Genomic DNA, 16,721 nt, shown 5'->3' with positions numbered 1-16,721 from the left:
CTAATAAGCCTGATAAGGATGAATCGCTCCAACTTTGATTGCGATTTCCCACAAAATTGAAATTTCCGAAATACTTCTGTATATTATTAAACGTATGATATGTACATATATATGGAAGAATTTAAAGTGCCGGTGACATGGATAAATGTTAACCTACTTCAAAATAAAAAAATATGGGTCTCCATGTTTTCAAAATTCTTCATTTGTAGGGGATGGTAGCAGGAAAATTTCAAAAACCAAATTTTCCTTAAATTTTTAAATCACCCTAATTTTTTTTCTGTTATAGTTAAGAAAGAATCTCACTGTACTATGTTCTCGTTTCTTATTTACAACAAACATATTTAGTACAACACAAATAAACGATTTTGATCTACCAAATATCTTTAATTGATGGTTGCTTTCGCGAGGTTACGCTTCACAGCAGTGAGTAATAGAGTGAAAATTTTCGCCAATTCGAATTAGGTCAAACTACTGTTAACTAGGGAGACTATTGTGGCATTCACAACAATGTCGTAGGTGGCATATTCTTGTATGTCGTAAACTTAAAAAGTTTACATAAATAATTAGGGGACTTGAAACCACAAGCAACTATCTTTAACACCGCGAAAAGTCATAATATGACCTTTATGGCGACTCGCGAACCCCCTTTGTATATATTTCGCCGTTTAAAGTTTACGATATTTACACAATATGTTACGACATCGTTGTGAATACCCCACATAAATATATGTATGTACATATCTATACGTATATTTACTAGGTTACGTGGAAAATAAAGTACTTCAATTTTGTTTGCTCGTTTTTATACAAATCAGCTTTTCTTTCTTTTATATTTTTGAATTTGCATGGAAACATTTTATTAAGCTCGTATTTAGAATTGAACAAGAACTTCCGAATGTGCCTCTAATAATACCTCAAACCAATGCAAACAAAAAAAAATAAAAACTATAGGCGCTTTGAATTTTTCACTTTCGCGTAAGTAACCCAGCCGTTTGACCTAATGTGCTGTGTGTGTGTGTAATAATATTGCTTGGTAAATGTTAATTCACGCGTCACAAATCAGGAAATTAATTCACTTTAGAAACCACAATACGACAAAAAAATTAATACAGATGTAAAAAAACATGTACATATGTTTAGCTTTTTTTTAACGTGAAGCTCTGTTCAACGTATTGACTTTAATGTAACAATGTGGAAATAAACCAGTGATTCTCAAAGTGGTCCAGGTGGACCCCCAGGGGTCTNCATATGTTTAGCTTTTTTTTAACGTGAAGCTCTGTTCAACGTATTGACTTTAAATGTAACAATGTAGAAATAAACCAGTGATTCTCAAAGTGGTCCAGGTGGACCCCCAGGGGTCTACGGGAGACTCGATAGGGGTCTATGGTGGCGTAAAAAAATCTGGGGGCCGACGAAAATTTATCTGGTTTCGATAGTAAAGAACCAAAATGGTTGTTTGATATCCCATTTATTTAACTTGAATTTTTTTGGTGTATAGTGCTCTTGACGGACTGGTGAACTTACCTTCAATTTATGTCATTATACGTGAGGAAGCCTTAAAGGCCACCTGCAGACTAAAAAGAAACGGATGTTGGTATAACACTGAGTGAGGCGATGCGGAAATTGCCGGCGGCAGATATATGAGCACTTGTGTCTTTTCATTGCTACAGGATAGTACGCCACCATTACCTTTGTTGAAGAGATTCTAGAGAAAGAGTGCGATGAGGGGGAATGCTGGTTTAATTCCAGTACTGAGCCCGCACTCGTACTTTGTCGAATCTTTACTGATGGCTCCAAAACTGAATCAGGGTCAGGATCTAGAGTATTTTTCGAAGTTAATGGGGATAAGCTTCACTTTTTCTCTTGGGGAATATGCTTCGGTTTTCCAGGGTGAGGTATTTGTAATCCCCAAAGCCATAGACTATGTGGTAGTAAATAGGTGGTGGGGAAGGAGTTTACTTGTCTACGGGTACAGCCAAGCTGCACTTAAGTCATTGACCAGCCCTCCAACTTCCAAACTAGTCCGGCAATGCAAGTCGCGACTAAATTCTGTTGGTAAAGATAACTAGCTTTGCTTTACTCTGGGTGCCGGGCAACTCGGGAGTGCCTGGAAATGAGACAACTGACCCTTTGGCCACAGTTGGCTTAGACCAGGCATTTCTCGATCCGCAACCAATTATAGTGCTCCCTACTTCAACCATCGAAGCCACCATCAGAAACTGGGTGGATACTTTGCTCAGCAATGACTGGGAGCCATCGAGTGGATGCAAGTGGGCAAACCTCATGTTGCCTTCAACCTCAGAAGGTCCTTCTAGTTTTTTCCTCTCACTGAGAAGACGTGACTGCTGACTGGTCACTTCATGTGGCACAAACACCGTAAATGACAACTCCATTTGCCCATCCTGCTTTGAAGAGGATGAGACGGTGGAACACTTCTTGAGCTTCTTGCTTGCTTGCTTATTTGTTTATCATCGATTCATGTATCTAGAATGGGTCTTTTCTTTTTTGTCAGTTTCTAAATTTGAAGTTTGGCGTAAAAAGCTTTGCAGTTTTGTTGTTTCAAGTGTTTTGTTTTAAAAATGCGAATAACGAATATTTTTTGCATCACTTTAAAACTCGGAGCGATAAAAATAAAAATGATGCCATCAACACAAATAAACTATTTGCATGCAAATTCATGAGTGCTCTTAAAAAATATAACTCCTCAGAGCGAAATAGGTCTTTCATGGCTTTACGAGCTCTATTTTTTAAAACTTGCAAGTGTGTAACCACATTAATTTAATAAANTCCCATTTATTTAACTTGAATTTTTTTGAGTGGTGTATAGTGCTCTTGACGGACTGGTGAACTTACCGTCAATTTATGTAATTATACGTGAGGAAGCCTTAAAGGCCACCTGCAGACTAAAAAGAAACGGATGTTGGTATAACACTGAGTGAGGCGATGCGGAAATTGCCGGCGGCAGATATATGAGCACTTGTGTATTTTCATTGCTACAGGATAGTACGCCACCATTACCTTTGTTGAAGAGATTCTAGAGAAAGAGTGCGATGAGGGGGAATGCTGGTTTAATTCCAGTACTGAGCCCGCACTCGTACTTTGTCGAATCTTTACTGATGGCTCCAAAACTGAATCAGGGTCAGGATCTAGAGTATTTTTCGAAGTTAATGGGGATAAGCTTCACTTTTTCTCTTGGGGAATATGCTTCGGTTTTCCAGGGTGAGGTATTTGTAATCCCCAAAGCCATAGACTATGTGGTAGTAAATAGGTGGAGGGGAAGGAGTTTACTTGTCTACGGGTACAGCCAAGCTGCACTTAAGTCATTGACCAGCCCTCCAACTTCCAAACTAGTCCGGCAATGCAAGTCGCGACTAAATTCTGTTGGTAAAGATAACTAGCTTTGCTTTACTCTGGGTGCCGGGCAACTCGGGAGTGCCTGGAAATGAGACAACTGACCCTTTGGCCACAGTTGGCTTAGACCAGGCATTTCTCGATCCGCAACCAATTATAGTGCTCCCTACTTCAACCATCGAAGCCACCATCAGAAACTGGGTGGATACTTTGCTCAGCAATGACTGGGAGCCATCGAGTGGATGCAAGTGGGCAAACCTCATGTTGCCTTCAACCTCAGAAGGTCCTTCTAGTTTTTTCCTCTCACTGAGAAGACGTGACTGCTGACTGGTCACTTCATGTGGCACAAACACCGTAAATGACAACTCCATTTGCCCATCCTGCTTTGAAGAGGATGAGACGGTGGAACACTTCTTGAGCTTCTTGCTTGCTTGCTTATTTGTTTATCATCGATTCATGTATCTAGAATGGGTCTTTTCTTTTTTGTCAGTTTCTAAATTTGAAGTTTGGCGTAAAAAGCTTTGCAGTTTTGTTGTTTCAAGTGTTTTGTTTTAAAAATGCGAATAACGAATATTTTTTGCATCACTTTAAAACTCGGAGCGATAAAAATAAAAATGATGCCATCAACACAAATAAACTATTTGCATGCAAATTCATGAGTGCTCTTAAAAAATATAACTCCTCAGAGCGAAATAGGTCTTTCATAGCTTTACAAGCTCTATTTTTTAAAACTTGCAAGTGTGTAACCACATTAATTTAATAAATAGAACAGCAGAAAATATTTTATTTTTATTTTTGCCACTCTAGTTTTGGAACTCACTTGCGATGCAAAATTCCATCGTTAGATTTAATCTTCAGATTTTTTGATGGGCTTTGGGAATAACTATGTTAGAAATGAGCATCAGGGGGTCCACCGAAACCAGTAAAATTTTGAAAGGGCTCTACGAGAAAAATAAGTTTGGCAACCACTAAAATAATCTATTTCAACTAAAAAAAGGCTTTTTCTTAAAATTTCGATTTCTTCAAATAAATCTTAGTAAAAGGACTGAAATTTTAAGAAAAGGAAATTTGCTAAATTTTTACTGATAAGGTGCATTGTCACNGAAGAGGATGAGACGGTGGAACACTTCTTGAGCTTCTTGCTTGCTTGCTTATTTGTTTATCATCGATTCATGTATCTAGAATGGGTCTTTTCTTTTTTGTCAGTTTCTAAATTTGAAGTTTGGCGTAAAAAGCTTTGCAGTTTTGTTGTTTCAAGTGTTTTGTTTTAAAAATGCGAATAACGAATATTTTTTGCATCACTTTAAAACTCGGAGCGATAAAAATAAAAATGATGCCATCAACACAAATAAACTATTTGCATGCAAATTCATGAGTGCTCTTAAAAAATATAACTCCTCAGAGCGAAATAGGTCTTTCATGGCTTTACGAGCTCTATTTTTTAAAACTTGCAAGTGTGTAACCACATTAATTTAATAAATAGAACAGCAGAAAATATTTTATTTTTATTTTTGCCACTCTAGTTTTGGAACTCACTTGCGATGCAAAATTCCATCGTTAGATTTAATCTTCAGATTTTTTGATGGGCTTTGGGAATAACTATGTTAGAAATGAGCATCAGGGGGTCCACCGAAACCAGTAAAATTTTGAAAGGGCTCTACGAGAAAAATAAGTTTGGCAACCACTAAAATAATCTATTTCAACTAAAAAAAGGCTTTTTCTTAAAATTTCGATTTCTTCAAATAAATCTTAGTAAAAGGACTGAAATTTTAAGAAAAGGAAATTTGCTAAATTTTTACTGATAAGGTGCATTGTCACAATATGTACAATGAAATAAGCAAACTTACTAGAGATTAGGAATAAAAATTTTCAGTATAAAAAACTTACATTTCCTGGCTAGGCNGATATGTACAATGAAATTAGGAATAAAAATTTTCAGTATAAAAAACTTACATTTCCTGGCTAGGCTTTATATATGAGCCGTTAATTTGCAAGTGGCATAACTCCTTCCCTCCGATGGCAAATATTCAAAAAATTTATTAAAAAAATATACCCCCCTCAAAACTACTTTCGAATCAAAGATTTCTTAAGCACCCATATTTTAATTATTCATATAAATTTTTAATTTAAGTAAATTCGACAGGTGACAGCCTTGGTTAGGGCCTTTGTGAATTAATGTAACGATAAGGGCCAGTTTTTCAGTGCACGGCCGTGGTTTAAACTCAGTTCAAACGCCCGATATGGCTGGTTTAAACTAAGATTAGCCAATCAAATGTCAGCCAGCTGTTAAGTTTAAACTCAGTTTACTTAATCTAAGTTCAAACTGGCAGTGAAAAATTGGCCCTAAGCATCACAAAAGTTGCTCATACGCCATGTCTTGCGCAGGCAGAAAATAAAATCCAATTAAAAACTAAGATATACATAAGATACATATACTAGCAGACCCGGCAAACTTCGTCCCGTCCAAAATTAGTTTTTTGTATTGAAACATTTTGGTCCAACATTTTCACCAACAGTTCACGTTCATGAATCATGAATTTCAGTGACGCATTTATCTTCTAATATTACGGTTTGGTGGTTGTCAGAAGGCATATTTTCATTGCCCTCTTAAATAACCTAGCAAACGTATGCATACAAAGATACGTAATAGCTTCAGTGCATTTGAAAGGCGCCACGCCCCCTCATAAAAAAAAACGCAATTTTCTCTAAGAGTATGGAATGGATTTCATATATCTCCGTACCATGTTCGAGTACTCTACCATGAACACTTAATCCGGTTTGTATGAGAGGTGCCACACCCCCTTTTCCAATAGCCCCAATTTTTCTTCACGACTATGCGATTGATTTTATATATCTCCATACCAAATTTCAGTACTCTACCACGAACACTTCTAGAGATATGCAGTGTGAAAAATTCGGTTCGTATGGGAGATGCCACGCCCCCCTGCACCTAGCAGTATGAAATATACTTTACATCCGATTCTCAAACCTACCATATATGCACAAAAAATTTCTTAGAGAACGGTCAAGCCGTTTAGGAGGAGTTCGACCACTAACACCGTGACAAGAGATTTTTATATTTTTGATGTATACTTATATATATGTACATTAGGGCGCATAGTAATTTTCCTAAAAAAATCACCTAACTTGATAGAAGAGTTTAAGCTTAAAAGGTCCGTATAAAAATGTTTAAAAATTGCAGCATCGTAATCGAAATAATAAGATTTTTGGAGGTATTTTAAAATCGTCTAGCTAGCTGGCGGAAGTGTTTTATAGCCCATTAAGTGCAAGTTTTGAGTGGCTACAAAATTCCTCTTAATTTCGTTGACGGGGTTACGTCATTTTTACCATACAAGGTATGCTCAAGAATTTTTCTATACGGGAAAAATTAGCAACAACTTCAACCAAAAAAATTCACACAGCCACGGTAAGTTCTAGCTCTTCAAACTTGCACTCTGTTGGGTTAGAGGGCTATTACCAACAACATTTAGTCCGTACAATTACTCATACATTATTTATTTCATTTAGTACAATAGTTCTACATGCTTCATATCACCCACTTAGTTGTTTTACACTCAAATTCTAGCTTTAAGAGCATTGAAGCTCCTTTGTGTGCTTTCTCACAGTTAAGCTCTATATACTTAGCACTTCAATTTTAATGTAAATATGTAATTAGTTTAGTTCACCCAAGGCAATGAAATAAAGAATACATAAAATTCACACGTCAAGTGTTTTTTATTGGCTTTACCCGAAACACACTCTACATACGCAAAAGGTTTCTAAGAAGTCTACTTGAAAAGCTCGAAATTTTGATGAAACTTGATCGAATCTTCCTAAATTTTGTACAAAATTTGAAATACGGACTTATATGGTTTTTGTTAAATAACGTATAAGTTCATAAAAGATGTAATAAACATTAAAAAATAAATAAATAAAAAAGTTAAAATGTCCCTTTTTATATTTTCGCCACTATATGTTACACTCGCCGAAACTGACGAACAAAATTCTTCTGCGCACAATCCATTTTTGAGCCATCCATAAAATTTTGTAGATGGTTCCAAACGTTCAGCAAAAGCGTTTCCTATCTCTAAATGATACCTTATTGAGCCTTGCGATAATTCATGATCGATTTGTCCAATATTTGATCTACATACAACATACAAGTTTTTACTTTTTCATTCAAAAGTTATGTTATAGGCTATAACTTATAGCCATCAAATTCCCAACTGATTTGAAGCCCAGCAGGAAAAAGAAGTAGTTCGCAACTATTGAAGTCAACTGTCCTTAATTGTGGTGCACACTTACTAATCGAGGTCGAGTCTCCTCAAACGGGGCACATACATATGTTCCAAAGTAGTTATATCGACGCCAGAATTTTGAATTTACGTTCTAAGGAAACTTATTAGACCTCATGCAGAAAAAGTGAGCTTAAGCTCCGACTCGATTTTCAGTACAAATTCTTGAGCTTGAGCTCATTTGTTCGGTCCGAAAATTGAGTCAGAGCTCTCTTTTTATGCAAGAGGCCCATTATTTATGAAAGGAGCGGGAACTTTACATTTTGTGAATCGAATTCTCCATTTAATGTCGACATTTCGAAAAATGCTTCTACATTGACGCCAGAAGTTTTTTTTTTTTTTTAACAAAACTTTACTTTTTGGGTACGATATTCGTATATCGACTGCTGAGTGGAAGATCGACCTATCTCGGCGGCCAGTTCGAAAACGCCCTATCTCAAAAAACTTTTCAAGAACGTCCTATTTCAGAATTTAATTGAAAAACACCCTATGTCAAAATTCGGTTCAAAAACGGCCTATCTCACTTCAAAATGTATTGAAAATATGCTGATATAGGGCGTTTTTGAATCGGCAGCTGAGATAGGCCATTTTTGAAACGAATTCTGAAATAGGGCGTTCTTGAAAAGTTTTTAGAGATAGAGCGTTTTCGAATTGGCTGCCGAGATAGGTCGATCTTCCACTCAGCCATCGATATTCCATTATAAGAAGGTACGGTTAATGTAATATTCTTTCCCCAGCAAGCTAGAACAAAAAAATACATACATACATACATTTTTGCCCTGTGAAAAGAGGGCAAACTGAAACAGGAAGTACCAAAACGCGCGGGCACTCAAATTCTAATTGGGTAAGTAACCAATTTTATTGAGCACTTCTAGCAGACCGATTTCCTTTTTTTTTGCCGACTGGGATTTATATTTTCCAGCCAATAGTAAATTTACCGAATTGTTTATCATTACGGCCATAAAACTTCTAATCCCCTTCACGCATGCTGTCGAATACTTACTTATTGTAAATTCAAAGTTTCAGCAAATCTTATCATTTTGAAGCACTGACGCTATTTATCATATATGTACATAAGTATGTATGTATGTACATAAATAGGTATGAGTTCAAACTTTTGTGATGTCACCAGCATGGGACATGGATTGGTCTAAATTTTTTGTATTTTGAAAGCAAAATATATTTAGAGGTCGCTCAAAGCGCTTAAACAACTTAATGGTACAGAATTCTTGAAAATAAATTTTTCGATCGGAAAACTCTGGTTCTTTTCAGAATACTTTCAATAGCAATACCCAATTCTTTATTTAACCATTTTTTAATACTATTGTATTGTGGAGGTTTTGGTGGACCTTTAAAATATAGTTACTATGAAAAAATTGTTAGATAAATAATTGGGTATTATTATTGGGAATCGCCTGAAAAGAGTGAGAGTTTTCCGATCGAAGAATATTGATTTTCAAGAATGCTATACCATTTCTACGAAAAGTGTTTTTTCCGATATGAAATACATCGTAAACTTTGAGCGCTTTGAGCGACCTCTAAATATATTTGGATTTCAAAAAAAATGGTATATTTTTCGGTATAGAACAACCCTGGGGGTGAGAGCATAAAAATTCCAATTTTACTTTTTGGACCACCCTAATGTACATATGTCAAGACGCTTGTTTAACTCACTGTCCACTGATAAGGAAACAGCCAGATTATTTGGTTTCTAGCAGCTACAATCTCAGCAGACAAACCACCAATCGCCACGACCACAAATAACAGTCAACATTAAAAACGTGAAGATCAAACAACGTCGGCCTTTTGAAAATTAATTTTAAATAAGTATGGTTTGGCTAAAACGAGTTTTGTGGTTTTTTGGCATTGTTTGTGGGCTCGCGGCTATGGTCGCTTATAAGCGCATAGACACCATATTCGAATGTGAACCGCCAGAGGTATCACTTCAGCAATGGTGGGGTGATGAAGAGCCGCCCAAAGACTGGGCAGCCTATTTGGAAAATTCCTCATTGGTGATTGGTAATAAGTTAAAGTTCTCAGATGCGGTAAGCAAGAGTTAATAGCAATTACATATAGAAACAAACTAATGTTTTCCACTTCCTTGACTATGCAGACTATTGACGATTTACGTAAACAACTGAATCGCACTTTGCGGCTACCAGAGCCTTTGGGCAAACCTGACTTTAGAAATGGTTTCAATACGCAAGAATTAAAGAATATCGTCGATTATTGGCGTGATGACTACTTGCCGCGTTGGCGCGAACGTGAAGTATTTCTATGGCAGTTCAATCACTTCACCACCGAAATTCAAGGGTAAATAGAATTTCTGCTTATGACTTGCTAAAGACTTTTCTTGAAGTTCGCGGAAAGAGGGCACAGTCCACCAGTATTTTGCAAATTGTTATCAACATAAACTGGCTTCTGTTTCTAATTTTGATAGTTGCCATATGAACATTAGGATGCCTCATCAAAAGCGATTGCTGTGGAAAGCAACAAACTTTAAAAACAATTTTATTAATACCACATTTTTCTAGAAAGTAATTTTTTCTAAAACTATGTTTTCTATTTTTTTCTAAGTCTTATCTTGAATGTGTTTTTTCAAACACTTTTTCCCACACATTGTGTTTTTTTGCACCAAGAAACATTTTTTTTATAACTTTCACCTATGTTATTTTTTTTGTAAAATATCGAACTTCCTTTTCGCCTAAACTTATTTTTTATTGAAAAATAGTTATTTCCCTAAAATTTGTATACTAGAAAATCATTATTGTTTTTTCATATTTATTAAATTATTTTTTCTTTAATAATCAGAAATAATAGTAAAAAATAGTTTTTCCCTTAAATAAATTTTTCCTAAAAAGATACAGATTTTAGGCCCCAAAATAGCTGTGCTTTTCAAAAATAATCTTTAACGAAGAAAACAATTTTTAACGAGAAAAAACTACTTTTAACGAAATTAATAATTTTTAAAGCGAAAATAATTGCTTCTCCAGAAAATCTTTGTTTATAATGTTTGGTAATTTTTGCTAATTTGGGTAAACATATTTTTTTTTTAATTATATCTTCTCCAAAGAAATTTCTTTAAAAAAAATTATATTTTCTAAGAAGGTCAAACTTTCTAAAAATGCTCATATTTAAAAAATTTTTTCTATTTGAATCATAAGGCACTCGGCACATTACGCGCCTAATTAAAGTAGAGTAATCGTTTCATCATACCGAAACGAATGCATGACGACTCGACTTCTGCACACTTGCACGCCCTGCATAAGTCACCAGCTAATAAACACTTACTACACATAACAAATTTTTTGGCCGTTCTTTGGCAACACTTCCGCAAATATTTCTGCTCCGAAATATTGCATAAACGCTTGTGGTTTAATGCAATTTGAACGAGTTTTAGCACAAAATCATTCATTTCCAATTATTTTCTATTGAATTGACAAATATATTTTATTCCCAATACAAAGAAGTAAACAAATGACGATTTCAAAACTGCAAGCGCCTTACAATGTTGGGCGCTTCGATTAATGAAGCTTTTATGATTAGGCGCAAACATGATTTTGAATCGTAATCTACAGAGCTTCATTGAAATACATGGGTGCGGCATAAAAGCTTTATACTTTAGTATGCCGAAACGATTACACTACTGTGATTAGGAGCTTAATGTGCGGAGTGCCTAACTCCTTTTGTGTAAAATCTAAAAAAAATCATTTTCTCCTACGATTTTCTTTCGAAATAAATAACTTTTTAAGTGAAAATAATTTTTTTCTTCACAAAAAAATCTAATACATAGTGGTTGAATTTTGCAAAAGAAAATTTCTTAAAAACCATTTTTTTCTAAAAAATGCATACTTTCCAAAAGAATTCTTAGGTTGGCTTTCCTATATGGGCGATGGTTAAAGGGACGGTGGGCTAAGGAGGAGGGAGTGTGGCAACTCCTGCCTAGGCGCCCTATGGGATCTCGCACCTACAAAGTCTANTCGGAGTGCCTAACTCCTTTTGTGTAAAATCTAAAAAAAAATCATTTTCTCCTACGATTTTCTTTCGAAATAAATAACTTTTTAAGTGAAAATAATTTTTTTCTTCAAAAAAAATCTAATACATAGTGGTTGAATTTTGCAAAAGAAAATTTCTTAAAACCCATTTTTTTCTAAAAAATTCATACTTTCCAAAAGAATTCTTAGGTTGGCTTTCCTATATGGGCGATGGTTAAAGGGACGGTGGGCTAAGGAGGAGGGAGCTTGGCAACTCCTGCCTAGGCGCCCTATGGGATCTCGCTAGAGACGTGTAAACACTCAATAGAGATCTACGAGAGACCCACCTACAAAGTCTANACCATTTTTTTCTAAAAAATGCATACTTTCCAAAAGAATTCTTAGGTTGGCTTTCCTATATGGGCGATGGTTAAAGGGACGGTGGGCTAAGGAGGAGGGAGTGTGGCAACTCCTGCCTAGGCGCCCTATGGGATCTCGCACCTACAAAGTCTAGGTGAAAGTTATTTAGCGAGACTTTTTCGTCGTAAAGACATATATACATACAACAAGCATTGACAAAACTCTAGAAAGATTTCTCTACCGTACCCGGTTGGCTTAAAATGTGAAATTCTTTTTTAACTGGGCACCATATTAACAGAAGGACGCTCAAGTTAAGCTACAAAAGAAGCACAACAAATTTTAGACGCCCAGAATTCAACTTGGCGTCCAAAATACTTACGCAGGACACCAAAATAAAAATATTGAACCCGTATGTAAAGTCTTCGTTTCTGTACAGCTTGGAAACATGGTATCTCATTGTCGCTGACATCCAAATTCAGCAGGTTTTTAGTAACCGATGTATCTGTTGAAAAAGACAAAAGTAAATGGAGGAAATCTGTTATGGAATCTTCATATATGTATAAAAACCTAATTTTATTATTCACTTGGTAATTAGAACCCATATTTGTTTATATGAAGCGTGGGACTATTATATTAAGATTGCAGATGGTCGATCGTTCTGTTTAAACCACATATTTCCCAAGTTCATATCATCTAATTCAGGCCATAAAAAGTTTTTTATCATGTAACGATAACGTCCGCTCACCGTAACCGCAATATCGGCAACATTTTCGAAGAGGTCCGGCCGATGATTCCGCCAGCCCAAAAAAAAAAAACACACCAAACAGTTACTTGTTGTGGGTGCATAGTTTTTCCTTGCAGTAAATGTCGTTCGAATGGACATAAATGCTCCAGCTCTGAAAGTATTTAACGCGTATCGCGGTGCTGCTAACAGAGGAAGAGCAAGGGCTCCTCTGAGTTGACCAGGTGGAGATGGACTTGGCTTTACTTGGCATTTCCAATTGGCGTCAATTGGCACAGAAGAGAAGCCACCTACGTGCTGTTTTGGACTCGGTCAANCCCATTTTTTTCTAAAAAATTCATACTTTCCAAAAGAATTCTTAGGTTGGCTTTCCTATATGGGCGATGGTTAAAGGGACGGTGGGCTAAGGAGGAGGGAGCTTGGCAACTCCTGCCTAGGCGCCCTATGGGATCTCGCTAGAGACGTGTAAACACTCAATAGAGATCTACGAGAGACCCACCTACAAAGTCTAGGTGAAAGTTATTTAGCGAGACTTTTTCGCCGTAAAGACATATATACATACAACAAGCATTGACAAAACTCTAGAAAGATTTCTCTACCATACCCGGTTGGCTTAAAATGTGAAATTCTTTTTTAACTGGGCAGCATATTAACAGAAGGACGCTCAAGTTAAGCTACAAAAGAAGCACAACAACTTTTAGACGCCCAGAATTCAACTTGGCGTCCAAAATACTTACGCAGGACACCAAAATAAAAATATTGAACCCGTATGTAAAGTCTTCGCTTCTGTACAGCTTGGAAACATGGTATCTCACTGTCGCTGACATCCAAATTCAGCAGGTTTTTAGTAACCGATGTTGAAAAAGACAAAAGTAAATGGAGGAAATCTGATATGGAATCTTCATATATGTATAAAGACCTAATTTTATTATTCACTTGGTAATTAGAACCCATATTTGTTTATATGAAGCGTGGGACTATTATATTAAGATTGCAGATGGTCGAAATAGGGTCATTGTTTCATGAGCTGTGTGACAAGTGGCATCTTTCTGTTTAAACCACATATTTCCCAAGTTCATATCATCTAATTCAGGCCACAAAAAGTTTTTTATCATGTAACGATAACGTCCGCTCACCGTAACCGCAATATCGGCAACATTTTCGAAGAAGTCCGGCCGATGATTCCGCCAGCCCAAAAAAAACACACCAAACAGTTACTTGTTGTGGGTGCATAGTTTTTCCTTGCAGTAAATGTCGTTCGACATAAATGCTCCAGCTCTGAAAGTATTTAACGCGTATCGCGGTGCTGGTAACAGAGGAAGAGCAAGGGCTCCTCTGAGTTGACCAGGTGGAGATGGACTTGGCTTTACTTGGCATTTCCAATTGGCACAGAAGAGAAGCCACCTACGTGCTGTTTTGGACTCGGTCAAAATCGCTCAGGCGGCCATAGCGCCAATAAAGGAGAAGAAGGGTGAAGTTTTGCTTTTTATTGTGGTCCAAACAACTTCTACGCATTGTTCAACTGGGTATCGCTTCATGACTAAGTTTGCCAAGCCTGTAGTACCAATTTTCTGAAAAATCAAATATTAACATATCACAAATAATTTATGTGAAAGATCTGCATTACCCTATACAAAAACAGTTTAAAACATATGTACATATCGTCACCTTAATTCACTACACCAACAATTTTTTTAATTTACAGGAGAAGCAAAAAACATTATAAAATGAGTATCAAAAACATGTAGAGCTTTTTTAAAAGTGGCATGTAACTCCATTGTTTTTGGTACTAACACTTCAAATGTTTTTATTGAAGGTGTGTTTTAATACATCCTACCAAAATGTGCGAAAAACGCAATTGGTTAGGGCCTTTATGAGTTAAAGTAACGATATATTTTTTAACAATACATACTCACATACACCACTTCTTTTCAGCTTACTTATACATTTCTTGCATTTAATGGTTTATGATGAGAACAAAGTGGATAAAAATCACTACCCTGTACTTCTGCTGCATGGCTGGCCCAGCTCAATACGTGAATTTTATCCGCTAATACATAAACTTCATCAGACACATCTGGATAAGAAAAACAAATATATTTTTAATGTTGTGGTGCCTAGTTTGCCAGGGTTTGCGTGGTCACAGGTAGTCATAAAATAATATTAATAAATTTATTTATTTGTTAATTTTTTCTGCCTTTTTTGTAGGGCGCATCGAAAGTGGGCCTAGGCCCCGTACAAGTGGCTGTAATCATGCGCAATCTTATGCTGCGTTTGGGCTATAAGCGATTCTTCATACACGGTAGTGATATGGGTTCCCTAGTTGCTTCTCATATGGCTACGCTATTTCCAGAGAATGTACTTGGATATCACTCAAATTTGTGCGCTGTCTTCACGGAGCGGTCGCTTGTGAAAGGCTTTATAAATGCAGTGAAATCCAATATTTTCGGCGCACATGGCTTTGAAGCCAATTTCTTGCCACATTGGGAGCCCATAAAACATCTGATCGAAGAAAGTGGCTACTATCATTTACAAGCTACAAAACCAGACACAATTGGAGCTGTGCTCACCGACAACCCGATTGGCTTAGCTGCCTACATACTAGAGAAATGGTCCTCGCTTACTAATAGGAAGTATAAAGAATCTGCCAATGGCGGTTTGAGTGAACGTTTCAAGCTGGATGCACTCCTGGATAATGTTATGCTATATCACTTGACGAATTCGATAATTACTTCCTCACGTCTATTCGCCGAAACTCATTCTCAGCAGCAACGTGAGTTGCAAATGGATTGGGTTCCAACTGATGTGCCGACCGGTTGTGCACGTTTCAAGCATGATTTGATACACTTTTACGATAATCAGTTGAAAGATAAATATCGTAATTTGATTCATAGCAAATATTATAGCAATGGTGGACACTTTGTGGCGCTGGAAATGCCCCAGTTGTTGTATGCGGACTTTATAGAATTTGTAAAAAAGGTGGAGAAGTTTAGCAGTAGTCTAGCTTGGTTTTAAGTTTTCTAAATCAGATTTAACTAAGTTTAAGAACGAAAATTTTTTATTAACGATTGTATGATGATAACTTTCTAAGTGCTGTTCTGTCTCCGAGGCCCGCGTCTGAAATGATGGGGTCAACTTATACTGGACATAGATCGGTTACAGAAAGCAGCACGCAATAATAAAAATCACTAAAATATATGTATGAATGTACTCAAAAATTGCTGTTTCCAATAAATAAAGGTACAACATAAATATACTGCTTTTGCAGGGGTATACAGATCTCCCGGTAAATCAATATAAATATGTTAGCGGTGAAGCCTTGTATGCTATGGCCCAGTAGATAATTTCAGGAGAACTTCCACTCTACATTCGTTTCTCCTTTCTTTTTTGATAGAGTGGCTTAAATTGAAGGCCTTCTTGGGAGTTGTTATAAAATTGATTTTTAACTCATAAACATCATACGTCTTTAAGGTACTTATTCAAGGCTCATATAAAATATGTTTTAATGCAATCCAAAATGCATATTTAAATTCATTTGTAATGTTAACTGATAAGAATGTACAAATAAAAAAAGACTTTCTAGAGGACATGCAAGCATGCACTTTTTTCAGTACTTCTTGGGTAGGCCTTTCACAATGACTTCACTTAAGAAGACCTACCTAAATTATCTTCTGCGATATCAAATAAAAGAGTTATGAGAGAAACCCGATTTAGTTGTTTCGACAGGATGGGGTTATGTCCAACACTCTCTTAAAAAGAGGCACAACTCAAAAATTAAATCTTCTGCTTGTGGATTGTGCAGATTCTCCGCAATTTATACAAAAGCAGGTTTAACAGCAGCTTTCTAGTAAGAGTATATAAACGTGAAAAAAATATTTGCATTAATTTGAGATAAAGCCTACGAATTGATTTGAGAAGAGCTTGCGGTATGTAGGTAAAATTGTATATAAAATCGATTGAATCATTTTGGTTGTATTTCTACTAACAATGCACAAAACC

General features: G+C 36.3%; 1 protein-coding gene across 1 annotated transcript; it reads left to right on the top strand.

Annotated features, from left to right (window-relative positions):
• Window positions 1-9,300: 9,300 nt before the first annotated feature.
• On the top strand, window positions 9,301-15,887 carry Jheh1 (Juvenile hormone epoxide hydrolase 1). Its single transcript, XM_017616261.1, has 4 exons — window positions 9,301-9,691; window positions 9,760-9,959; window positions 14,658-14,868; window positions 14,931-15,887. Exons 1-4 carry the CDS (start codon window positions 9,476-9,478, stop codon window positions 15,735-15,737), a joined length of 1,434 nt encoding a protein of 477 aa, XP_017471750.1. The 5' UTR covers window positions 9,301-9,475; the 3' UTR covers window positions 15,738-15,887.
• The last annotated feature ends 834 nt before the right edge of the window (window positions 15,888-16,721 follow it).

Source organism: Rhagoletis zephyria, unplaced genomic scaffold, assembly GCF_001687245.7.
Source record: "Rhagoletis zephyria isolate East Lansing unplaced genomic scaffold, Rhagoletis_zephyria_1.1 Rzeph_scaffold_01172, whole genome shotgun sequence".
NCBI classification, from domain to species: domain Eukaryota; kingdom Metazoa; phylum Arthropoda; class Insecta; order Diptera; family Tephritidae; genus Rhagoletis; species Rhagoletis zephyria.
Note: the sequence above shows the minus strand (reverse complement) of the source record. Positions and strands in the feature narration are given on the sequence as shown.

Excerpts from the sequence above, each read along its gene's own strand:
- Jheh1 (XM_017616261.1), top strand. The coding sequence starts at position 9,476 with ATGGTTTGGCTAAAACGAGTTTTGTGGTTTTTTGGCATTGTTTGTGGG. Across the intron at positions 9,960-14,657 it reads TTCACCACCGAAATTCAAGG|CTTACTTATACATTTCTTGC; the intron begins GTAAATAGAATT and ends ACTTCTTTTCAG. Across the intron at positions 14,869-14,930 it reads CAGGGTTTGCGTGGTCACAG|GGCGCATCGAAAGTGGGCCT; the intron begins GTAGTCATAAAA and ends CCTTTTTTGTAG.